We start from the raw sequence: 26,458 nt of genomic DNA, 5'->3' as shown, positions 1-26,458 counted from the left end.
CCCACCCCCAAGTGGATATACTGGTGTTTTTGTTTTTTCGTTAGTTTCATAAGCTCACCTGCTTCTCGCACCCATCTCATTCTTTCCTTGTGATGTCCTCATTATATTGAGACACTCAGACTGTTGATCCATTCTCAAACGGAAAAGGCAAGCTAGGATTCAAGTGTTGTGTATGTGTGTATGGGTGCGTGTTTGTTTTTCCTTTCCTGTCTTCTGCTTCATCTGAACTTGTTTATCAACTGCTGGAGCTACTGAAAGTACAGATTATGTCTCTCTGTCCCACTCACCTCTGCATTTTTTGGTTTTGTTTGTCGCTTCTCCCATCCCTTTAAAAAGCATCAACTTCAGTGGTGGCAAACCTCATTTTCCATGGTGTAATCTGCTCTGTTTCCTTTCTTCAGCTGTCTACCATTCTACTTCCATGTACCAACTGTGCTTAAGTTCTATTGATCAGTAAATTCATTGTTTATTTTATTATGTCACTAGGTGGGTGCAGACAACAAAATTTTATTTACAATTTCTTGGCCAAAATTAAGAATCAAAATAGCTATCTGATCCAAATTTTTAAGATGGAACCTTTCTCAAATGATAGAAATAGGAAAGAGGAGTCATTCATTCTCTTCATCTTCCCTGATCTTTAAAGTTGTGTTCTTATTTTGGGTCTTTGCAGTCAAAGTCTTTGTGGTGTGCATCCACCAAACTATGCTTTAGGATTTTAGAGTTCTCACTGGAACCATTGGTTCTTATTGCTGCCAGATCGTCCTCAGATTCACCCTCCCCGTTTTGCCCCTTCAGTGATCACCTAATGCAGTCACTTTTCTTTGGGTCCCTTTTTATTTTGTCTCTTTTCTTCCTTTCTCTGGACAAAAGACTGTTTTCTTTTCATCGCATTGTTTGGGTACCAAGTTTTTCCCAGTTAGTGTTGAATTACCGATGACCTTGCATGTGAATGTTTATAAAACACTGGACCTCAACAGTTTATTTAGCTGTGTTAGTCTCAGTAGAGAGATGGGTAAATGGGGTTTGACTGTTTTTCTATGGCAAAAAAGGGGATGTCATGAATTCTCTGATCTGAAATGTTGTTCCCTCCCTCTCCTGGGATGCCTTGCTGGCACTCCCCAACCCCACCCTCTCTGTGTGGCTGTGCTCTGCCTTGTCATTGGTGGGTGAAATATGAAGCATCCTGAGCATCAGTGCTGACATCGAGACAGTTGGAGAAATCCTGCTGAAGATTATCCCAACACTGGAAGAGGTGCGTGCCTCTTGAGCTTATTTTCTTTGTCTTCACGTCCAGTTGAACTTAGTGAATTAAATTATTCATTTGGAAGTGAAAACAACTGGTGCTGAATTTATTGTATGTGCTGTAGTTTTGTGTGCTTGCCAGGTATTTTATCTTGCAAAATAGTAGTATATGAATTTATGCATATGTAGATATATTAAATTGGACTAGTTAAAACCAGTCTAATTACTTGTGTCTTAACTCTATTTTAACTTGCCATTATCTGTCAGATATCTAAATAGATTTGGTCATGGTGTTAACTTCTTAAATGTTTCCCTCAGTACCAGCAGTATAATGGTATGGATTTTGACTGTGAGCTGCGTCTGCTGATCCACCAGAGCCTTGCTGGATCAATCATCGGGGTAAAGGGAGCCAAGATCAAGGAGCTCCGGGAGGTATGTTGATACATGGACATGGGGATCACTTTTCACTATTAAGTTAGTTGCAAAGCAGTTTACAGACTGAAATGAGTAATGTACAACAAGTGTTCTCACCCAGCAATGTGTGCCGCAAAATACATGACAGGATTAAACCCAACACAACAAAAGTTTTCTCTTGGTAATATTTTGCTTTATATTGTGTTGGTTGTTGCATTTTATAAACTGTTAACATTCTTCTGAATCTATCTTCAATGTCCTGGAAGACTTAATGTACCTCAAAGACATGGAAATACCCATAAAATGGCATAGTTGTTTTATCTGTGAAATGTTAATTGTTTTTCTGCACTAGAATCATGTACAGATGGGTGACAAATTAAAGGGAAAAACCAACGTAAAGAGTCTTGGTAAGGTGTTGGGCCACCACGTGCTGCAGGAACAGCTTCAGTGCTCTCTGGAACTCTAGTGGAAGGATGGAACACCATTCTTCCAAAAGATATTCCCTGATTTGGTGTTTTGATGATTGTGGAGGGGAGTGCTGTCTAACACATCAGTCCATAATCTCCCATAGGTGTTCACTTAGGTTGAGATTGAGTGACTGAAAGCCATAGCGTCTGATTCAAAGTATTTTCATACCCCTCGTGCCCTATGGATGAGGGCGTTGTCATTCTGGAAGAGACCATACTAATCAGGGTAGAAATGTTTCACCATAGGAAAAAAGTGATCACTCCAAACAACTTTGTATTGATTTGCAGTGAACCTTCCCTCTAAGGTGACAAGTGGGGCTAAAACATGGCAGCAAAATGCCCCCCACAGCATAACAGAGCCAGCAGATCCCCTCACTTTAGGGGTCAAGCATTCAGCCCTAAACCGTGCTCTTGGTGTATGCCAAACATGACCTCGCCAATTGTGGATAATATGGTGAAGGATGACTCATCTAACCATATCACCTTTTGTGGTTTTTGCACCACTGACTCTCAAATGTGCATTCATCTTTGTAATGAGGCTTTTATGCACTACAACCCTACTATGATATCTCTCGCTGTAACTGAAGAGGGACTTTTCTTGCTGACAAAGTCTCATCATTTACTGCATTGACATTCTCAGTCACCTGAGGGAGAGTTGATCTTAGTTTTTCCTTACATATTCTACTAATGCAGCATCACAGTCATCAAATGTGCACAGTGAGCCACAATGTCCGACCCTATTTACTGATGTCTTTCCTGTAGATGTGAATTCAGATGTCTCTTTAGTCATTGTTCCTATTGAAACACCAGCCAGTTGAGCAATCTTTGTGACTGAAGCTCCTGTCATTCAAGCCCCAACAATGAACCCTCTTTCAAAGTCACTTAGATCTTTTCCTCTTGCCATCTTGATACAAAATCATAATCAACTGGCCTTGTTCAGCATTTTTATACATACCACAGAGCATGATTGGGTGTTAATTGCTTAATTGTACCATGTATTCTCCATTCATTTATTCAGGTTAATCCTTTCATTTGTCACCTGCCTGTAGTAGCTTTCTCCTTTTCTCTGCCTGCTCATGTGTGCCTGTGCATATGTGTTTCTAGAACACAAAGACCAGCATCAAGCTGTTTCAGGAGTGTTGTCCTCAGTCGACAGACCGGGTGGTGCTGGTTGGCGGTAAAACAGAGAGAGTGGTGGAGTGTATCAAGACTATGCTGGAGCTCATCTCTGAAGTAAGAATCTCCATGGTGTTTGTGAAGCCTTTTTGGGATGTACCACCCTTTAGACATTGAAGGGAGAGGGAATGTATTGAAGCCCTTAATTAAATCCTTTTTTTTTTTTTTCTGAAAGAAGATATTGAAAATTTTAAATGCATAACCGTGTAAGACAAATAAATGGGAATATGTCCCTCTGTCCTCCTTTTTTAGGCTCCCATAAAGGGCCGTGCACAGCCCTATGACCCTAATTTCTACGATGAAACGTATGAATATGGTGGATTCACCATGATGTTTGAAGAAAGGGGGGGTGGCCGCAGGCTTATGGGAGGGTTCCCCATGCGCGGGGGCAGGTCCAGTGGTGGAGACCGTGGTTTTGACCGCATGCCCTCTAGCAGAGGAGGACGGGGACCCATGCCCCCTTCCCGCCGGGATTACGATGAAATGAGCCCCCGCCGAGGTCCTCCTCCACCTCACCCTAATAGAGTTGGCAGGGGGAGTAGCCGTGGACGCAACATGCCCATGGGACACCCACACAGAGGAGGGTAAGGGATAGACATAAATGATGTACAGTGTGTTGATCTTTTGTCTGTCACTTCCCTGCTTTGCTTTTTCTTTATTACGCAAATGAGTCCTGTCACAAGGTGTGGCCACTTACTTTGGTTTGTTGGTATTTGTGTTTAACTTTTTTCCCCTAAAAAATTACAATTGACATACTGTCAAAACTTATACGGATAAAATCTTGTAAATATTCTTTGTTTTATTGAACGCTATAGACCCAGATGATTGCATGATCCTATTCATCAGTTTGAAGTTTAGTCCTTTTACTCCTGTTAACCTCTTGAATTTTAAATGTTTGATATTTTAGACATGCAAGGCTCTGTTCTACTTAAGCATATGCTTTTTTCCCCCTCCTCCATCTACATATACAAAGCTTAACCCCCCTCCAGGTGCTTATTTTCCATTTAGATGTGTTCTGCTCACAGATTTCACTAGATTTGCTTTACATTGTCTAATTCATAGGATAAACTGAGTCCAGTATTCTGCATGTAATCCAGTGTCCCACTATGCACAGCTATGGAAATATATGTATTCATGATTATCATTCCATTAATTGTATGTGCTCATCACTGTATGTCTGGGTGTGTTTGTGTGTCTTTTTCCCATCTCCATCTTGCCCACAGAGATGATCGTTACTATGACTCGTACCGTGGCTCAGATGACAGGTCAACGTAAGTTTCTGTCCCCAAACCTCTGCCTAAACTTCCTAACTTATCTTAACAGGGATACTTTGACATTCTTATATTATGTTATTTTCAATTTTACCACGACACAAGTGCTCTGTAATGGTAATTTACTGAAAGATTACTGAACATTCCTCATTAATACCATCGGGTGGTGCTTCCTGTGGAGTAGCATTTTACTCTTTGGTCTTTGTGAGGATTAAGTCATTTACTAGTGCTGACAGTTGGTCAGCATATCTTCCATTTACAAGTGTGAGAAATTTTTAGCTATGATTGGATTAAAATTAAATTTGTATGTGTTGAGGTATCCCTACACATCCCATATTTCTCTGCCTTACTCCTCTATTGTTGCAGTTTTTTGAATATTCCTGGTCTTCTCATAGCTCATGGGGAAAAACTGTTTATAAGCTTTTGCCCTCCTGTCATATCCTAAACCCCAATACTAATTACTGCCTTACAAGCATTCATTTCTCTACGGTCTGTTTGCCTGTAGTATCCTAGCCTGCATAAGTCCCTTAGCCTTCTCCCCTTTTACCCATTTGCACTCTTATGCACTTACTTGGAGTGCTTTCTAGGGAACTGCATTAATGTTGTATGACCTGTGCAATCTGCTATTCACTCCCAGTATTTCCCAGGTTGAGAGAATGTATTTGTGGTGGTGTGTATGAGGGTCATGTGCTGATGGTCAAGATGATTTACATTTGCACATAAAATAGAAAAATTCTGGCAAACCTGTACATTAGTTTGCTCTTTTGAGTTTCAGTTTCATGCTGCCTTGGAATAGAGAAAATAACAGATGCATAAAATGCGTATACTTATTTTGATCGGCTGTTCAAATAAATTCTAAATTGGGAATCTCTGCACTCTCTGTAATCAGAATAATGATGTCATGTCTCAGCCTTGGTCAAACTGATGTAAATATGGCTTATTCTGTCTGTAGAAAAATAATTTCAAGGCATCCTTGTAAGACACTTATTATATTGGGTTGAGTTTATATATTTTTCTTGATTACTATATGTAATACAACATGGCTACAGAAAGACACTGCAAAAGCAACAAGTGATGTTAAGTTATGTTGTGGCTGTAGTTTGACATGACATTAACATCTGTGCTTGCATGTTTGTCAGGAACAGCACCAAGTAAACCCAAACACATTTTGTCAGCTAATACCTTTATGTGAACTGGGGTTTTTTTTGTTTTTTTTTTTCTTTTTGTTTTTTTGTTTTTTTTTGTTTTTTTTTTTTTTTGGGGGGGGGGGTGCAGCAGCCCTTGGCTGTGATCATCATCACCACCACCTGTCACTCCTCTCACCATAACACTGTCAGAGCTGTTCCTGTTACTGTGTGGGAAGATGGCTGAGAGGAAATGTGTTTATACTGTAATCTTGCTCAGCGTGTGTATGCAGTTTGACCTAGACCAGAAAATTTCTTTGGAATGTTGTCAAGCATTTTTCTAAGCATTTTCTATTTCTTTCTACCCCCACCCACATCTCTCTCACTCCCTCTCCCTCCCTCCCTCCTTCTCTCTCTTTCCCTCCCTCCCTCTCTCTCTCTCTTTCTCTTTCTCTGCCCCCTAAACCATCTCCCTGCCTGTGTGGCACTCTTTCGTCACCAGTGACAGAAGAGGCAGACCGGATCGCTATAGCGATAACATGGTTAGTAACCCTTTGCTAAATGCATGCAGCTCTGGTACTAGCATCTCATTGGGTGCCAGCGTCGTCAGGCTAGCATACTGGTTGGCTCTAGCACCAGACAATTGTCCATTGTGTTGTCATGTTAATAGCGGTTTATTGACAATACAAACATAGCTGGTCACTCGTGCACATGCATGTGCACACACTCATCTGAGCCCTGGCCATGTATCCAAGCTAGTTTTGGCATGGTGTGAGCCATTCCACCAAATGACCATAATCACCACAGCCGGAGACACCCCATAATAATCAGCTATAATTGCCCTCTTACTGTGTACTTTTCACGGCCAGCCTGTTTTTCCTGCAAAGAGAGGGAGGATGTTGGGGGTGGGGAGGGTAGGGGTGGCCATGGTTGGTTGCTAGGCAATAATAACGCTTTGTTGACAGACTAGAAGGTCTCTCGCTCTCTCTCCCTCTCTGAGAGCTGGCAGGATACTGCCTGCCGTTGCTCAGCAACAGCTTTTTGAATTGCCTGTTGCCCTGGTGACAGCAGCAGCTGAATAGCAGGTGAAAATGGGGGCTGATGGAGATGCAAGGAGAGACGGGAAGGGGGGATGGAGGGAGGGAAGGATGAGGAGGAGTCTGGTTTATGGATGAAAACTGGGTGGCTTTTAGTTGAGTCTACTCCATGGACGAGGCTGCTGCATCATCCATACATTTATGCTTACAAACCATCGTCCATTCATCTGGGATTTGTAGAATGATGAAAGGAATCGGCTGAACTGTATGTAACCTGTCTGTGTTTCTGTTTGTTTTTTACAGAGTGGAGGAGGATATGGTAAGTGCTCTGCCTCACATTTTTCTGTGGCATTATGTGGATGTGGTTTCAAGGTTGTTAATGTGTCTTAATGTGGCTGAGAGTATAGGCCTCTGTGTTCTTCCCGACATACTGTAGTGTCTAGCATTTTTTCCGAATGTTATGTGTATGACATGTAACATGTATGGTGGCAAACTGGCTGATTGGACATTGCTGGTGTTTTTGCAAATTGTTTGCAACACTATTGTGCATTTTCCTGAAACAAGTAGAATCCACTTAAAATATCTATAACATATGTTGAAGATGGTACACATAGCTATTATATGTCATCTTTTGAACATGTTTGAGTCACAATTTTGTGTTTATTATTTGGTGTTTGTCAATGCCACAGAAATAACTGTTTATCACTCAGTGTTCTTTCTTGTGTCCTTCTCTGTTAGACAACAGTTCTTCCTGGGATAGCTACCAATCCGGTAAGTCTCTACACTTCATTTATAAGTGTGATTAGAAAAATTTGCTGAGCCACGTGTGATAATGTGGACAACCAAGTATTGATTTTTAGTGCTCTACTTACGATCCCTCTATCTCTGCCCTTCTCTTCTCCCACCTCTCCCCTCCCTCTTGCATCAGGTGGACGTGGCTCGTATAATGACATGGGTGGCCCGGTCATCACCACACAAGTGACGATTCCTAAAGATGTGAGTAAATTACAGCAACATAACATATAAACTGACACACCAAAGAAAGATGCTATCTTTATCCGCTACACCCTCATGTCGTTAATAGAATTCAGTCAGGCTGTTAAAAAAAAAAACAAAAAAAAAAACTACATTGCCATATGTGATCACGTCATCTTCACTCTCTCATCCTTACACACACACACACACACACATATATGTGTGTGTATATATATATATATATATATATGTGTGTGTGTGTGTGTGTGTGTGTGTGTGTGTGTGTGTGTGTGTGTGTGTGTGTGACATTCTGTCATGTTTGCATATCATTCTATTACATATCATTATATAAGTGTCTGGTACAGTTTTCCAGTTGTAGGGACCAATAACTTATGTTGTGTCCCACACATTGACTTTTTCCATATGCACCTACACTAGTACTACATAGTAAATATTCAGTGTAATCAAAAAAATTTTTTACATTTTACACATTGTGCTAAAATACTTAAAATATCTGAAACTATATTCTCTTAAACATATCTCACTGTCACACTTTGCATCTCCATCTCCTCTTTGCCTTCCACATTTTTTAAGCTACACACATGGATCCCTGGTGCATTTGCTTGTCTAATGTCTGCCTGTTTTTTTCTTTCTTCCCCACCCTTTTCATTCTCTTCTTGGTACCTCACTAACAGCTGGCTGGTTCTATCATTGGTAAGGGAGGCCAGCGGATCAAACAGATCCGCCACGAGTCCGGAGCCTCCATCAAAATCGATGAGCCTCTGGAAGGTTCTGAGGACCGAATCATCACCATTACTGGCACCCAGGATCAGATCCAGAACGCTCAGTACCTTCTACAGAACAGGCAAGTTCTGACACGGCCTCAGTGTAGTAAACTGACTTCCATCTGATTAAATGTAGAAATTCTTGATTGAGTCACCTAGTTGTAGTTAAACCATTTTAACCCATCAATTTAGTTTGTGTTCTTAGAGTGAAACCCTTTGTCCATGAATTTGTTCCGTGGGCTCTTAACCTGGCCTGTGCTCACATCTGTTGGGCAGCATTATAAAAAGTTGGTTAATGCAACCCATCTTAGAAAGTCTTGTAAACTCATGCAAGCTAAAAAGAACTACAAATACGTAAAAGATGCTTTCTTTCTTAACCTCACTTTCAATCTACTGAACCACACATGCAGAGATTGTATATTTGGTTAAGATTGTAAATGCATGTTTTTCCTGAAATTGCATCCTAATACTAGTAAACCCACTTTTTGTTGGGTTATGCATTTCTGTTGCCTGCTGTCTCTTCACTAACCCCCTTCCTTTCTTCCCCATGCAACCTGCAACTCGTTCAAACCTTCCTCTTACGTGAAATGGCTGTGACGGAGTAGGCAAACTTAATAGTTGCACTTACTGCATAACATTTTTTTTAAAGGGGCAATGTGATTGACATGTTTCTTTGACTGTCACATTTGTCCATTGAATATGATTGATAGAAGAAGAAAAAAAACATTGTCTATTTTCCATCTAAGCCATTTCACTGTGAAGCAGGGAGTGGATTGATTCTTCCCCTGGCTGCTGCTGTGTGGAAGACTAGTGATTTTGTTGTTTTTAGTTAGATCAACCGACAACAAATCACAGTCTGCCAAATAGCATGGGCTCCTCCTCTTCTGTCTCCCTTGGCAACCAGTAGGCACGTATAATACACACTACTTCCTTGTTGATGCTATCTGAGCTTAGCCCGAATGCTAATACAGTTGTAGACCTGCCGTCGTTGTCTCATGAGTAGTGTAGTGTTGCCATGGTAACTAACCCTGCCTCCCTCTTCCTTCCTCTCCTCCCTCTTCAGTGTGCTGCACCTGCTTGGACACAAGGACTAACCACACCCCTCTTTTTCCTCCTCCTTCTCCTCCTCCTCTTCGTCTTCCTCGCTCTCCTTCAGCCACTTAATGTCACATCTTCGCTCTCTTCCCCTCCGCCTGTCTTTCTTACTCACTGTTTGTCTTCCCGCTCTGCATCCCTATCCTTTTCCTCCCAAGACTTCACCCTCCCACAGCTACACTGCTATATATTTAAACTGTCATTGACATTGAATTGCAGTTTTCCTGCTTGTGTATTTTATTTATTTTCCCACTCTTTTTATTTCAGTGTGAAGCAGTACTCTGGTCATTTGCTGTAGACCCAGGAGACTCAGATTGAAGCAGACTCAGATTGCCCCCCCTCCCTCAACCTTTCTGCCCCTGTCCGACACAGCCCCTTCAGACTATTATTCTGGATCGTGGGTGTCTTTTTTGAATTTTATTTTTGTATTTTTTAATGAAATAAATGTCCAACATTCCTGTGCATAAAAGAAAATGTAGATGTTCTGCATTTTTAAGAGTTTAGTCCATTAGCTTATCAGATACACTTTGCTTTTTTTTGCTAACACTCACATCTATCAAAAATATTCTTCAGTCTCCAAATAGACAAAAATAAACATAACCTTTATTTTTTGATGGTTTTGTTTTTTATGACTTGTATGTGTATGTATGTGTCTCCGGTTTAAATTTGTCCTCTGTGTGTACATGTGTGAGCACGTGTCGGCGTGTGTGGGTTGATGTGCTTTCTGTTGTCTATATCGGTCCCTTCACACACAATTGTCCCACATTACCACTCTGTGCAACATGCAGAATGTAAGCTACGTTTCTCCTCATATTGAAACATTTATATGGCTTTTTTTTTTCTTTTTTTTTTTAGAGATGTGGTAATTTTACCCTTCAGAATGGATTTTGGGATGTTTAATTTGGGACTCCTGTACACACTAGTTACAGGACAGTGTGACTAATTTGTAAGAATATCTACAGTAGTTGTGTGATGAAATAAATCAGAATCATTTGAGTAACTCCTCACAAATGGAACATGTAGCTAGAAATTATTGGAGGTCTGACAAATGATATTGAACTTAACTATTTTGTCCCTGCAATTTCCTGTCCTCTATACTTGTTTGCTCTCCATGCTGTAGACTTCACATTGACAAATTGTAAAATGAATAAAGATGATGCCACTTTTTAATGAACAAGTTTGCATTTCTAATGAGCTTGCTGGTTGTTATTTTGCAAAATCCTTGCTTGATCAATTTCCTGTGCTCTGATGACATTTGAGCTAAAAATGATATGTGACTGTTTTGGCAAAAGTCCAGCTGCCATTTCTGGCATTTATATTATTTATATTTTAAGATAATACTAGAGAGATGTGATGTCTGCAAATTGTTTTTGTCCAAAATCCAAAGAAACTTAATTTACTATCACGATAAAGAAAAGCAAAAAATCTTCACAGTAAAGAAGCTGGAATTAGCAAATGTTTGGTATTTTTTATTTAAAGTTACTCATTAGTTGCTGATTCTTTCTTGTTAAGTTGACAAAAGCTGAAAGTTTTGACTTCCCTGGTAGCAGTTAGCATTAGCAACTTAATTCCACTTAATGTTCATAGGGAGGTTACAGGATGTCAATTCACAAAGCGGGCAACGGGCAACAGCCACAACCACAGGATCACTACACAACATTTGAGTCAACAAAATTTTAATAATTTGCACCACTGAAATAAAATATCAACAATGATAGATCCTCCATCTTCTATAAATCTTACAGTTTATATTGAGCCTGTTTGTTGTAAAGATCAGTTGTTTGTCTGTGCCAAGTAATTAACATTCACAAAAACCTCAGGCAAAGTGGTATTATTCCATCACAGGAGATGTGTAAGGCTGCAACCAGCAATTATTTTCATAATCAGCGCATCTGACAATTACTGTCTTTAATAATTGATTGATTTTTCAGTTAATAAAATGTCAGAAAAGAGTGAAAAATGCCCATCAGTATTCCATGTAAACCAAGGTAATACAGTCATCTTGTCAAAAACACAAAAGTTGAGTTTACTATCATAGGGAACTGAGAAAACTAGGAAGTAATCACATTTGAGAAACTTTACTGTTTTTTTTGTTTTTTTTCCAAAATACTCGAAAATTAACATTATTTATATTATTATTAGAATTTATTATCGTTTAGTCGATTAATCACCTAATCATTTCAGTTCTATAATACTGTTTGTTTTCTGGAGAAATAAGGAAACTGCCATGTACAGTGGGGGTCAATGGGATCCTTGGTTTCATCCTAAAAGATTAATCCGGCCATTTCATGACCCCAGCCCTCTGACGTTATGTCATTCAGGTTCGCCTTGATAATATATACGATACAAATAGAAGGATTAATAATTATCTCTGCGTATTCATAACGGATATTGTTTTTCCTGTTTCCTCTCCTGGCTTATTGTGATTGGTCTATCGGTCTGTGATGAGTCCACAAGGAAGGCTCTGATTGGTCAACCGCTGGAAACCAGGTAGTGGAAACACGACGCGGCACGAGTTTGCACAGTGCTTAACTTGTATTGATCGGTAAGTTAAGGAAATCATTAGTTCACGAACAAATAACTAAGTCAGATTCTGCTGAACAGGAAGTTCATATCTAAAAGTGTGTGCCGTTGTTCCACGTTGTGGAAGCTCAGTAGTGTCTGTGTCAGTGGCGACATTCAGGTCTTATATGCACTTTGCTCCTCTAGTTTATCAATGAAACGTGATGACGCGATGTAACTGAGCTGCTGACTGACCCGTGAACAATACTAGTCCCCCGAGAGTGGAGAGTGAATCATGCGACTCACCACAGATAGAGTAGTGAAAATGAATTTCATTCAATAAGCGTATATGTTTGTGCTTGACAATGTCCTATCAGTCTGATAGAGAAGGCATCATTAACACACAGCCACTGGGCACTTCAGACAGACAGAAGATAGGAAAATATTTCATTGTGGAAATGCAGTGCAAAGCTCCAGCAACACTGGAGAAATATTTAGATCATTTACTTAAGTAAAATTAGCAGTAGGCACTGTAAAAGTACTCCATCCCTAATAAAAGTTGTGCATTTAAAACTGTACTTCAGTAAATGTATGTTATTCTCAGCAAAAGTTATTTAAAGTATAAAAGTTGAAGTACCCACTATGCAAGCTAAATTGCTCTGTCAGGGTTTTCTGTTATACCACTATAATTAGTGATGCATTAAGTACATATTATTGTTATAGTTAGGTGAAGTGAAGCTGATTCTGGCTGTTTTATATCCTATTGGGTGGTTTACCGTATAACAGTGTGTCATATTTTATACCCTCATTAGGTTTTTAAAATGTAATCATAGTTGTCGAATAAATACACTGGAGTAAAAAATGAAAAGTTTCTCTCTGAAATGTATTGGAGTAAAAGTAGAAAGCAGCCTAAAATTAGGGTACTCAAGTAAAACACAAACAAAACTGTATTTGAGTAAATGTACTTAGTTACTTTCCACCACTGGAAATTGATGTTGGCTATGTCCCTGAGTTACTTTGTAAACTCTTGCAATGTTTTTCTTTTCAAAATGAAATGTTCTTGCTTCGTTACATCTCTTCCACCATCTTCATTATGTCTTTTCATTATGAATTGTCTAATAAAGCAGGGAGATAATCTTCAAAATGGCACTTCCCTAGAGATGTATGTAGGATATTGCTGTTTCAGTATGAAAAGGACACTGGCATTCACATGTATGCTCACAGAAGCTGCTCCTGAAGTCTGTATGTCTTTGACTGGAACTAATCTACTTTAGGTTTATTTTGCAAACATGAACGTGTATGTAAGAGGTTATTGTTGTCATAGTTACTTCCCTAGACTCAGCTGGGCACTGATGAAGAATGTATTCATATTTCTACATGCATGTTTGCCTACATGCGGTCCTTCATTTATGTTTCTGCTCCATTCAGCGTCCATCATGGAAACACCCCTGCTTCCTCGTGAGTCCGGCCAGTTCGTAGCAGAAAGGAGTCGGGATGTGTTTGTGGAGGAGGAAGGAGTGCAGAAGGTGGCAGAGATGCTCTACACTCTCCGACACAGTGACTGTCTGACTGCCAGTGGCTGGAAGATGGCAAATCCATTGGCCCCAGCACCCACTTCTGACCAGGGGAGTTTGTCAACAGCTGGAGCTGCCCAGAAATATATATATATATATATATATATGATAAATAATTATTCATATTATACATAAGTAGTGAACAACGTGGTACATAGAAAATTGTGTTCAGTGAAATGAAGGCAACAGCAATATTGCAATCCTCAGTGCTCTGGTTTCTGACTGAGCATTGTAAGGCTTCGTCTGTTTCTCTACATTTCAGACATTTTGTTGATGATTAATTCTTGTTTATGTGTTAGTACTAGCTTAAACAATGAGGCAGTCGATTAGTCAATCAACAGAAAATTCCATGAGCAGCTATTTAGATAAACGATAAGTTTAAGTTGTTTATCAAGCATCATTTGATGTGAGTTTTTGCTGTTTTTGTGTTTATGAAACTATAAAATATCTTTGGGGTTTCGACTATTGGCGGGACAAACCAGGAGGTTTGAAGAGGCCAACTGTGGCTCTGGGAAGTTGTGACGGGCATTTTTCACTATTTTGTGACACTTAAATCATTAAGCTGAAAAATATTTGGCAGATTGATCAATAATGAAGAAAATCATTAGTTGCCAACCTAGCTGTAAATTACTTTTATTAGTTAAGCAAGTTAAGCAAGTCAAGAAGGTCACCACTTGGTACTTGGACTACTATTCAGTGAAAACTCTTCAAGAACTGAGGAAAAGTTCAATGATGGAAAAAAATATTTCAGTCCTTAAGTTCATTATTTATGTGCAACATCAAAACCAATCATAGACTCGGAGAAACCCTTCTGCATACGTGTCAGTGTCTTTTAGTCATTTAGCCAATAACTGTTCTTTCTCACTGTATGGTTCAAGCATTTTGGTGGCTCTCTCAGGTTTTCAACCTTTTTCCCTTTTCTCTCTCAGTAACGTGTGTCCCTCAACACTGCAGGCTTTGAACTGGGTATTTGTGGTAGACACCATGAACTTCTCCTTTTGGCCAGAGAATGAAAGTCAACAGTGTGAGGTGACCTATAAAGGGACCATGTACACAGGCTACATGACACTGTGTGCTGCCATCACCAGGGCCATGGAAGAGGGTGAGAGCATGTACAGTATATCACTCAATTGATGACGTGTGGGCACCAGAATTCAGCTTTTTGATGGGTGAAAGATGTTACAGACACAGACTACTGTTCTATAAGAGTAGTAGATAAACTGAACCAAAGTTACAGAGACATGGCATGGTAGAAATGTAAGTTTCAGTTCTGTTTTTTTTTTGGCATAAGGAAGGAAAGCCTGAACCAGTTTTGTGTCAACAGCTGTTGCAGTGATATCCGGATCTTTGCATAGACAGAATCAGGTGACATTCAAATTTGTGCAGGGGTGGAACAGTGTATTGTAACAAAGCTAAAGATAACATGTATTGCTTTGTTCAATAGTACATCAGTTTAGCAGTTACACATCTGACCTCCTTCTCCAGGTGCAAAGTTGAGGTGATGCATCATAGCTGTTACTTTCATTTGCTGAGCAAATTTTCATCACAATTACACAGAAAATAAAACAGATTCTCCTCAATAAAGCAACCTGGCTGGGTGATAGAAATGTCAGAATTATAAGCAAAAGGTAGGGCCATGCTCTAACAGTGATACATGTCAACTGTACCTTTTGTCATAGAGTGATTTATCCTTTTTTGTTAGAGGCCGACTCTCTGGAGAAAAAGATGTATATTTTGATGTCTCTTTTCATTTATCTATTCTGTTTGCTTTTGTTTTGCACTGCTATTGCCAATTATTGTGTATGCGCCCTTTACTTGAACTTGGACTGCTGGGAAATTGCTTGTAGCTCTGCATGCGCCTGTGCATCATTCATAATTAGTGTGAATGACTCCGGATATGAATCAATTATGTCTCATATGGAATAGTGCTCTCAATGTGTGGTCGCTGTGGTCTTTATAATTACAAGAGATTCTCTCAGAAAAGCACAGGTAGCTTTTCTGCAGAATCTCAAGGGTTGACAGCATGAGATCAGAACAAATGATGTCTTTTAAGCGACTTGTGAGAAATGGCTACTGTGCAGTTATCTTCCGGTTATTGTAGCATGCTATAACTTCATAAGTTAGTAGCCTTGAGAGTTTGTCTTTGTCTTTCTATCTGGTAGTTCTTGTCTAAAGATAAATCTGTCTAACTGCTTCTCTGCTTCTCACTCCACAGGTATACCCATCACTGATCCGAAGTACTTCTCTCAGATGAGTGTGGAGGAGTTGGGACAAGTCCTCCGATCAGACAATGAAACCCCCATGCCGATGCTTCAGGAGCGCCACAAGGTCCTGACATTATCAAGTTAACGTCCAACAGCCATGACACTAGGGTTGTAATTCTACAATTAATCCACAGGTCACTTTAGTAATGTTCCTTTTTTTTTTTTTTTTATCACAGTTTGACACATCGTCAGTACAGTAACAAAAAGGGTGTCTGAAGTTGCACCTTGCATTTACACTTTCTGTTTGAAACTGTGCAAAAGTGTAATATTTGACTCTTTTGAATGCACAGCCGACTTTTCAGCAACACATTTAGACTGCACATAGACTGCTTCTTCAGCAGTTATATAGCACAAAACTACAGTAGTTCTTTTTAGCTGAGAGAAAAGTAGATGTAGAATCTCATCTCTCTACTGAACATAGATGTCACATTTAATCAAAAACTAATGCACTGTTACATTCCTGCATGGCTCATAAGGATTATATTGTCCTATGTCGTGTCGTGTTCATATGGCAGCTTTGTACATGTGTGTTTTTACCTTTCTTTGTATGGAACTTTTGAACTTCTTTTTGGATATATTTTAAGAAAACTGATATTATAGCTCATGTAACTATTGTATTTTTTCAATCAGTGTTACATGATTACCTCAACTGTATTTCCTTTATGTTAAGTGGAAAGTGAAAGTATGCCGCTCCTAGTCTTCATCGTTGTTAAATATGAACTGAATCTGTCTAACAAGGTGCTGACTGAAGGCGGTCGCGTGTTGCTGGAACACGGCGGAAGCTTCCGCACTTTTATCAGCCAAGCCGGGAACGATGCCCGCAAGATGGTGGAGCTCATCGTCGAGAAGATCCCTTCCTACAGGGACGAAGCTGTGTATGAGGTTAGAGTTATAGCGGGCCATTTTCTACAATTGTGGAACATTTCATGTTTGGGAAATGTGGAGAAAAATGTTCATGTTTGCTGGAGAAAATTTCTTGCGAACAGTTACAGTATATTTTCTGCACATCAAGTTCAGGTTTTCAGAAGTTTTATCAAGTTGTTGAGTTATCTAGATTTTAATATGTCAACAAGACACTGAATGATTAAAACATTCATCTCAGATAGTCAAATAATCATGATTTCTGGTTTGATAAGTGGCCATTTAGAGACTGTGACTTCAAAAACATTTTGAAAAATTAGCTTTTCATCTTTTTATTTTACAGAGCAAAAGCCATTGCTTACATCAGTTTTTCTATTGAATTCATTACTTGTACAATAAATGTACTGTACAGTTGTGTAGACGCTTTCAATTCATAGTCTAATAAAAATATATGATATGTATAAAACATCTTGAAAGCAAATAGGACGTGTATGGTATCTGAGATAATTGTTTGCATTTGGAGAAGGTAAATTGTGATGTTAGAGTTCCATCTCCTGGCCAAAGACAGCATGGCAGTATTTTTACTGCTCTCTTCATATTATACAGTCAGTGACAGAGCAAATTAAACTCTGTACACACTTAGTGATGCCATTATATTATCTTTGGATAAGAATATCTAGTAATAGTAAAAGTCTAGTAATAAGCAGCAATGGCTTGAGAACAAATAAACAGATGTTTGAACAAACAGCACATACAGTATCAGAGTGTAGTGTATAGTGTCCTGTTTCTTTCAGGGGAAGAGAATCTCACTCTACAAGCGAGCCCAGATCCTGGTGGCAGATTTCTGGGGTGTCATGGAGGCCAGAGGAGAGGGAGACATCATTAACATGGACTGGCTCACCATGTTTGCAGACTACAGGGTCCCACAGGCTCTTGTCTACCTCGGAGCGCTACGATACTCTGATACACTGATGCAAATATTGAAAAACGGTGAGACGGGAGAGTGTGTGCATAAAGAAATGGATCATTTAAAAATAATATGATATAATGACCCTGTGTGTTATGCGCTTGTCTCCCATTTCTTTCAGGCGAGCTGCTGTGTTCAGGGGACAGGAGAGAGGTTGAGATCCGAGGTTGTTCGATTTGGTCGGTGGAGCTGATCCAAGACAGACTTTGCAAGCTGTTGCAGGAGAGAGACGGAGAGACATGTAACATCACTTCTGCAATCATCGACTTCTACCTGTGGCTTTACGCCAAGCAGCACCACAAAGAGATGGCCCACATTCCCATTCACCACACACGCTGTATTTACTACTGACATGCTGGCTGGCAGCATTACATACAGTAGGCAGCACTTCTCAGTGTGCAGCCTTGGCACCGGTGCCTTTCTCTGGGATAAAGCCAAGTATGTTCCTGTGCCAGATATATGTAAAAATGGGTTTCTCTCTAGCTGTAATGGAAACAGGTGTGAAGCTTTAATTTAGCTTCATCTGTGTGGGTGGTAGCACTGTTGTCGTTGTCCATTTACAGTCAATTAAAATGTTAGCTGTTGATGAGATGGAACATTTTCTAACAAACTTCTCACTGTAATGGAGAGCAAGTGATATACATACATACATCCATGTGAACACACTCTGCATATCTGCAGTGATTTGAACTGACACCAAACCGTGAAAATAAAATATTTTGGTTAGATATTGTATGTTACTTCTTTTACAGAGTGTTTCAGTAGATTCATTTCTGGGGAATTGGAAAAAAACAGCAGGATGTCTGTAGGATAACACCTAAAAAGAAATGTATAATGAAACTAATTTTCTGTAACTTACATTTGACTACAACTGTTTTCAATAGTTACACATAGATATATTCAGGGTTAAGAAGGAAAAACTGTTATTATCACAACAGTTAACTGTATAAATATTATGTAATTACATAAGAGAGGTGTCTTTTAGGAAAAGGTATTGGAAAGGTATAAACTACAGATTGAATATTTTGTGTATATTAGTATAATACATCCTAAAGGAGTTTTAAATCGAAAAAACAACTGGACTTGATTATTTGTCTGGGAAGACGTTTCACCTCTCATCCAAGAGGCTTCATCAGTTCATGTACGCATCTGACCAGGCTGGGACTGGTCCGAGGTCCGATGAAGCCTCTTGGATGAGAGGTGAAACGTCAACGTCAACAATATACAGCAAGTGAAACATCAATTCATCAAGTGAAATGTCAATTCTGTGCTCCACAGCAAAGAAATAAGGAAAAAATTTAAAAATCTATTTTTTGAAAATGATTGAGAAAATAGTAGGAAATGTCGTCACAGCTGCCCAGAGGTCAAAGTGAAACAAACCAACAGTCCAAAACTTCAGAATGATTAAAAATAAATGAAAATTATTAAAAGAAAATTAAAGTAATTTCAAGGGAAAACAGAAAATCCTCACATTTAGGAAGTTTAAACTGTGACATGTTTAATATTTTTACTATTGAGTAGTTTCATCTAATAAATAATTTTAACATCTTCATGTGTTTTGTGTGCAAAAGTCTTAATTTCTAAAGTAACTAACTCTGCCATATAAACCTCAGGTTTAAATCTAATGGAGTAGAAAGTTCAAAGAGTCAGGTACAAGTACCTCAGGTTTGCTCTGAGGTGCAGTATAGGGTTTGTCCTGATGGTGGCAGCAGAGGGACAAAAGTCAGGAGTCATTAAAGTCATGAGGAGTAATGCGTGTTTTGCTGCCTCACAGTCACACTGATGAAACCGTCTCTGTGGCTTCAGCAGTGACCGTTCAAACTTTTGTCCCCAAGCTGTTTGAAACTTGTCACATGTGTAGATGAACAGAGTATGGGACGCTGCTGAGGTCAAAGGTCAGCACTCAGACTCTGTCGTCACAGCTTTAAAACTCAGCATGTCAGACAAGTTCAAATTACAATGAATGACATCAATAACAAGAGATATATTATCTAGCAGCGCCTCAGACAGGTCAGAATGATGGATTCTGACTGCATCTGTTTCACTTTCACTTTGTTTTGTTGTTGTAAAACTGCACCTTTTCTCTATTAGAATTTTATATATATATATATATATATATATATATATATATATATACCTCATGTAATAACAGGAGGGATGAAACACAGGCCTTGGGTTCAACTAATATTCAAGTTTAAAATATTTAAGTAACACATCAGTGTTTATCCTTCAACACTGACAATCACACTTCGCCATCTGAACTCTGAGTCTGTTTATTATTTATATACAGTTTTCTCTTCTTCTTCTTGGTCAGTGACGTGATGGAGTCCCACCAACACAGACCTGTTCAGTACTGAAGTGCGCTGCGGAGCGACGCACGTTCATACGGGAGAGCTCGGTAAGCAGAACTCTTGCTGGTGGTTTTCTATTATTTTTAAGAGATTGCTAAAACTAATTTATCATAATTTGTTGTTGTAATGGAATCTGTTACTTTAACTCTTATGTTGCCAGAAACATCAGCTTGTAAAAGTCTTAGTTTGACAGCGAAAGAAAAGCTCTTGAGTGTTTGTTGTCCAGGTTAGTTGATTTGAATGGTGACGCTGTGATGAGGGAGATGGTTGTTGTGTGGTTATGTTATGTAACAGAGAAAAACAATACTATGTGGACGTTTATTGATGTAAAGAAATGCATCTTGATCGTCAATGATGTGTTTTAATATTGCTTTAAAATGTCTCTCTCTTCAGACTACTTCCTGGTATCAAGTTTATCAGGATATCAGGATCTGGTTTTCTCATCATGGAAAGGTTTGTTTGTTAAAAACACACTTGACGGTGTGTTCCTCCTGTAATGATACAATAGAGCAGAATAGGTCTATTTTGTTTGTGAGAAATGTGAAGAATTGCTCTGATGCTTTCAGAAACAGCAAGTCCTCCAACCTAAACAACCATATAGGTTGTTTTTTCAACCCTCTGATACGACCCATAGGACTGTCTCGTGAAATAGCGCCCCTACAGCATGCGACCACACCTTGATTTTCATGGTTACCAGAATAAACACGCGGATAGATCGATAGATCGATAGATAGACTTTTTGACCAGCGTCTCCTTGTGTTCATGTCAGACATGCTGCTGCCCCAGCAGACTGCAGTGTAAAAAAAATTACGCTGGCCACCACTGACTGATAAAACATGTGCAGCGTTTCACTGCAGAGGATTGTATTGCACATCAAAGGACCTGAGCCTCCTGAAAAAGAGTCGGCTCTGCCCCTTCAGGTAGATGGCATGAGGGACCAGTCCAGTTTACTGTCCAGGTGCACACTTAGGTATTTATAAGTGTCTATAATAGACCATCTCCTTGGTCTTGGAGGTGTTCAGATAAAATAGAAACAATATAAACTAATGGTTTCACATGAGAATCGAAAACTGATCTCCTGTGTCATATTCCTGTATTTTGTTGACCCATTCATCCACCCTTTACTCCCGTCATAATTACTACAACCACTAGATGTTGCCTAACAACAAAACGTAACTATTGGTCAAAATATGCTGCTGCACAAACAACCTATTTGCTTGTTTTTCACAGGAGGACAGTCTCTTCAGAAAATAGCCAGTGAGCTCCCCCTAGTGGGCTCATATGTGTGTGGTAGTTTTGCATCTCAAAGTTTGCTGAACTTGTGGACTGAGCCATCATGGGTTTTGCTCATACTTAGTGTGAAATGCTCATGTTTATCATGTCAAATATGTGAGGATATACTGCCATTGCATATATGGCCCCAGTAAATTGGAAAAAACTATGGAACAGGGAAGGGGCAGTTATATTCTGAGAAAAAACTCAAATCCTGTGAGGGCTCAGTTCAGAGAGAGGACGTGTGGGGCTGTATTCAACAGGTTAAGGCTAAAAGCAAACAGTTACAAGTGAAATTTGGTTCTTATGCATGGACTGGTGAGGACAGAGAGGCGAGAGGGAGCCCCTCCCTCTAAAACACTGTGCGGGGAACATGAGAGCCAGACCAGAGCTCAGAGGTGAGATGAGGATCTCTAACTGTCCTTGACTCAAATCACTGCTCCATCATTATTCACACTCAAAGCTCTGTGTGTGTTAGGGTTAGGGACACATCACACTCTGCTGGACCTGGACCTGGACCTGGACCTGGACCTGGACCTGGACCTGGACCTGGACCTGGACCTGGAACTGAATGTGGACCTGGAAGGTCAGAATTTAAAGTCAGAAAAACATTTCACACTAAAAGTTAGTTGTTGTGTTTATTAAAAGATTGAACATATTTGTCATCAGTTTTTATCCAACATGCACATTTATAAGTTCTGTTTTTGTTTCAGAATCCAGCAGCAGAGACCAGACTCTCCTGAACCCAGCTGTCTGTCTTTAAAGAGCAACCACTCGAAGGAATTTGTCATTGAGTTTAAAGGACAACATCCATCAGCTGATCAGATGTAAGCTGTAACTGACAGTAAGACTCAGATTATTCTAGAAAATAACTAGTTTGTACAATGTGTTGTTCAACCACGTCTGAAATCAAAGTGAAGAAGGAGGTAAACCTCTGGCCGTCAGGGGGGAGACGTGATGTGGTTTAAATATGGAGATATCTTCTACATGTTCACGCAGTCTCTCCTGGAAGACATTCAGCGAGTTCACCTCAGTTGCTTGCATGAGAAGTAATTTGAGTGAAGAGAGATGGTGAGACTTAGTCTTGGGACTAAACCAAACACTGAGCTGAAAGCTACGAAGAGCTGCAGACTAGGTTGTTGATTCTCAGTGGGATCAGCAGGACTAGTAATACTTTACCATTACAGGGAGTTGTCTGACTCACTGTTCACATCCAAACATGACCTCATGGACCTTTTGCATGTGTCTGTCTCTGTGTGGACAAACATAATGTGAGCTCATTCTTCATGATTCCTCCACAGAGTGGACCAGGACAGCTCAGAGGCTCCCAGTGGTCAGGCTGCCCAGCAGCATCAAACACACCTGGAGCCCATATTTATGGTCTGTACATGTACAACAACTACTGTTACATCTCTTCTGTTCACAACAATATCCATTATGCAATTTTAGACTGGTGGATTGTCAGTCTGTCCAACATGAATCCGATGTTTGATGGTGTCATTCATATAGTTTTATGTTACAGCTGCTGGAGGAGAACATAGCCACTTTTGTGAAGAATGAGCTGAAGAAGATCCAAAAGCTTCTGAGTCTAGATTACCCAGAATGCTCAGAGAGTCAGAGGGATAATGAGGAAGTGTTGGACGGTGAGGATGAAGAGCAGAGGAGCAGCAGAGAGGCATTTCTGAAGATCACACTGAACTTCCTGAGGAGAATGAAGCAAGAGGGTCTGGCTGACTGTCTGCAGAGCAGTAGGAGGATTTCTTATATCTTCACGTTTTTTTTCCACTTGCAGAAAATACAGAAAAAGTAAATATCAACAAGTTCTAACTTGGTCCACAGCTGAGTTTCTGGTCTGCATCAAGCCTCTTCTCCATTTTACATCTTGGCAACATGTTGTAGGTTTGGCAGTCACTCTGTAAGAAGAGGACCAGTCAGAGTCACTTCTGATTAAAAATAATCATTAGGGGTTAGTTGTCCCAGTCCAGTCAAACCCCACAAAATCAGGTTCAGTAAGTTCAGTCCAATCAAAAACATTTTTCTCTAAACCTGTGTGTGACCTCATATTCAGAAGAATTCAGTCCAGTTCTTTTCCTGCAAAAAAGTATTGAACTCATAAGTCCAGTCCACAGGTACAAATCAAACCAGGAAATTAAAACAGGCAAATCGAAGTGTCTATAATTGCACATCAACAGGATTTTTATATTTCAGTGACTTTCTTAAACTTCAACCAAAAATCTCAAAATTTCACTTGTCTAACATGTTGATCCAGTTGGTCCCATTCTATTCTATTCTATTCTAACAAAAAAAGGCAGCAATTTTAGTCTCTGGGTAATAGAGGCAATACAATACACCCACATTAGTTTCTCAAATATGAGAATACTCAACAATGTTATTTGTTCTTTCAGGATCTCCTGCTCTGTGCCAGCTTAACCTTAAATCTAACCTCAAGAAGAAGTTCCAGTGTGTGTTCGAGGGGATAGCGAAAGCAGGAAACCCAACCCTTCTGAATCAGATCTACACAGGGCTCTTCATCACAGAGGGAGGGACTGGAGAGGTCAATGATGAACATGAGATCAGACAGATTGAAACAGCATCCAGGAAACCAGACAGACCAGAAACAACCATCAGATGCCAAGAGATTTTTAAAGCCTCACCTGGAAGAGATGAACCTATCAGAAGAGTGATGACAAAGGGAGTGGCTGGCATTGGGAAAACAGTCTTAACACAGAAGTTCACTCTGGACTGGGCTGAAGACAAAGGCAACCAAGACATACAATTCACATTTCCATTCACTTTCAGAGAACTGAATGTGCTGAAAGAGAAAAAGTTGAGCTTGGTGGAACTTGTTCATCACTTCTTTACTGAAACCAAAGAAGCAGGAATCTGCAGGTTTGAACATTTCCAGGTTGTGTTGATCTTTGATGGTCTGGATGAGTGTCGACCTCCTCTGGACTTCCACAACACTGAGATCCTGACTGATGTCACAGAGCCCACCTCGGTGGACGTGCTGCTGACAAACCTCATCAGGGGGAAACTGCTTCCCTCCGCTCGCCTCTGGATAACCACACGACCCGCAGCAGCCAATCAGATCCCTCCTGAGTGCGTTGACATGGTAACAGAGGTCAGAGGGTTCACTGACCCACAGAAGGAGGAGTACTTCAGGAAGAGATTCAAAGATGAGGATCAGGCCAGCAGGATCATCTCCCACATCAAGACATCACGAAGCCTCCACATCATGTGCCACATCCCAGTCTTCTGCTGGATCACTGCTACAGTTCTGGAGGATGTGTTGAAAACCAGAGAGGGAGGAGAGCTGCCCAAGACCCTGACTCAGTTGTACATCCACTTCCTGGTGGTTCAACTAAAACTGAAGAATGTCAAGTATGATGAACGAGCTGAGACAGATCCACACTGGAGTCCAGAGAACAGGAAGATGATCGAGTCTCTGGGAAAACTGGCTTTTGAGCAGCTGCAGAAAGGAAACCTGATCTTCTATGAATCAGACCTGACCGATTGTGACATCGATATCAGAGCAGCCTCAGTGTACTCAGGAGTGTTCACACAGATCTTTAAAGAGGAGAGAGGGCTCTACCAGGACAAGGTGTTCTGCTTCGTCCATCTGAGTGTTCAGGAGTTTCTTGCTGCTCTTCATGTCCATCTGACCTTCGTCAACTCTGGACTCAATCTGCTGTCAGGAGAACAATCGACCTCCCAGAAGTCTGAACCAAGACAAGACGAATCTGCAGAGAAAAACTTCTACCAGAGTGCTGTGGACAAGGCCGTACAGAGTCCAAATGGACACCTGGACTTGTTCCTCCGTTTCCTCCTGGGTCTTTTATCGCAGAACAATCAGACTCTCCTACAAGGTCCGCTGACACAGACAGAAAGTAGCTCACAGACCAATCAGGAAACAGTCGAGTACATCAAGAAGAAGATTAAAGAGACTCCCTCTGTAGAGAAAAGTATCAACCTGTTCCACTGTCTGAATGAACTGAATGATTGTTCTCTAGTGGAGCAGATCCAACAGTCCTTGAGTTCAGGAAGACTTCCCACAGATAAACTCTCTCCTGCTCAATGGTCAGCTCTGGTCTTCATCTTACTGTCATCAGAAAAAGATCTGGACGTGTTTGACCTGAAGAAATACTCTGCTTCAGAGGAGGCTCTTCTGAAGCTGCTGCCAGTGGTCAAAGCCTCTAACAAAGCTCTGTAAGTGTATAGATAGTTGGATTTATACATCCTTATATACAGACACTTCTGTCTTTTCAGTGGGAGAGAAAATAAATGACCTTCCTTTTTTAATTCCACATGATCATTTCTTCAGACTGAGTGGCTGTAACCTCTCAGAGAGAGGTTGTAAAGCTCTGTCCTCAGTCCTCAGCTCCCAGTCCTCTAGTCTGAGAGACCTGGACCTGAGTAACAACAACTTGCAGGATTCAGGAGTGAAGCTTTTGTCGTCTGGACTGGAGAGTCCACACTGTACACTGAAAACTCTCAGGTCAGATCATGTTACTGTTCATTGTAAATGATGGACATATATTAAAGATATATGAACTCTGTTCTGAAATGTTCTGAACTCTGGGCGGTGCTGTTTTGTGTGTCTTCAGTCTGTCAGGATGTCTGGTCACAGAGGAAGGCTGTGCTTCTCTGGCTTCCGCTCTGAGCTCCAACCCCTCCCATCTGAGAGAGCTGGACCTGAGCTTCAATCATCCAGGAGACTCAGGAAAGAAGCTTCTGTCTGCTGAACTGGAGGATCCAGACTGGAGACTAGAGACTCTCAGGTATGTAAAGGCCTGCTGCAGCCACAGACACTGTCTGATAGAGGAGGAAGAGCTGAAACATTTTCTTTGTCACAGCTGATGACAGATTTCAAGTGCTTTGACTTCAACAACAACAGAGGAGTTTTCTCCTGATGATGACTTCAGTGTGTCATTATGATAAAGACTCCAGTTCCTTTTTGTGGTGAATGTACATCCAAACATACAAGCCTGCTTTTGAACACAGTAATAATAAAGTCTGTGTATGAGAGCCATGTAACGTCATGTCTGCATGCTGAAAGAGAACATGCTGGTCTGACCCCCCTC

General features: G+C 40.3%; 3 protein-coding genes across 3 annotated transcripts in view; all 3 read left to right on the top strand.

Annotated features, from left to right (window-relative positions):
- The window catches only part of hnrnpk (heterogeneous nuclear ribonucleoprotein K), a 14,486-nt gene extending 3,723 nt beyond the window's left edge, over positions 1-10,763 (top strand). The window contains exons 7-17 of the mRNA XM_023414334.2: positions 1,180-1,252; positions 1,561-1,674; positions 3,228-3,356; positions 3,552-3,883; positions 4,523-4,570; positions 6,197-6,236; positions 7,035-7,050; positions 7,470-7,502; positions 7,660-7,727; positions 8,402-8,571; positions 9,854-10,763. Coding sequence (XP_023270102.1) covers positions 1,180-1,252; positions 1,561-1,674; positions 3,228-3,356; positions 3,552-3,883; positions 4,523-4,570; positions 6,197-6,236; positions 7,035-7,050; positions 7,470-7,502; positions 7,660-7,727; positions 8,402-8,571; positions 9,854-9,884 — 1,054 coding nt within the window. The 3' untranslated portion in view covers positions 9,885-10,763. The remainder of the gene's footprint in view (positions 1-1,179; positions 1,253-1,560; positions 1,675-3,227; positions 3,357-3,551; positions 3,884-4,522; positions 4,571-6,196; positions 6,237-7,034; positions 7,051-7,469; positions 7,503-7,659; positions 7,728-8,401; positions 8,572-9,853) is intronic.
- A 1,279-nt stretch (positions 10,764-12,042) lies between these two features.
- qng1 (Q-nucleotide N-glycosylase 1) lies at positions 12,043-18,482 on the top strand. Its single transcript, XM_087176085.1, has 7 exons — positions 12,043-12,131; positions 13,517-13,714; positions 14,618-14,764; positions 15,878-15,990; positions 16,665-16,808; positions 17,582-17,777; positions 17,876-18,482. Exons 2-7 carry the CDS (start codon positions 13,525-13,527, stop codon positions 18,103-18,105), a joined length of 1,020 nt encoding a protein of 339 aa, XP_087032211.1. The 5' UTR covers positions 12,043-12,131; positions 13,517-13,524; the 3' UTR covers positions 18,106-18,482.
- A 1,693-nt stretch (positions 18,483-20,175) lies between these two features.
- On the top strand, positions 20,176-26,450 carry LOC111660915 (NLR family CARD domain-containing protein 3-like). Its single transcript, XM_023414352.2, has 8 exons — positions 20,176-21,775; positions 21,856-21,963; positions 22,091-22,204; positions 22,679-22,757; positions 22,900-23,125; positions 23,783-25,583; positions 25,699-25,872; positions 25,982-26,450. The coding sequence occupies exons 1-8, from the start codon at positions 21,684-21,686 to the stop codon at positions 26,232-26,234; spliced, it is 2,847 nt and encodes a 948-aa protein (XP_023270120.2). The 5' UTR covers positions 20,176-21,683; the 3' UTR covers positions 26,235-26,450.
- Positions 26,451-26,458: the final 8 nt, after the last annotated feature.

The sequence above is a fragment of the Seriola lalandi genome, unplaced genomic scaffold (assembly GCF_002814215.2).
Source record: "Seriola lalandi dorsalis isolate HSWRI2012SDOR001 ecotype SW California unplaced genomic scaffold, Sedor1 jcf7180002054524, whole genome shotgun sequence".
In the NCBI taxonomy this organism is placed as follows: Eukaryota; Metazoa; Chordata; class Actinopteri; order Carangiformes; family Carangidae; genus Seriola; species Seriola lalandi.
Note: the sequence above shows the minus strand (reverse complement) of the source record. Positions and strands in the feature narration are given on the sequence as shown.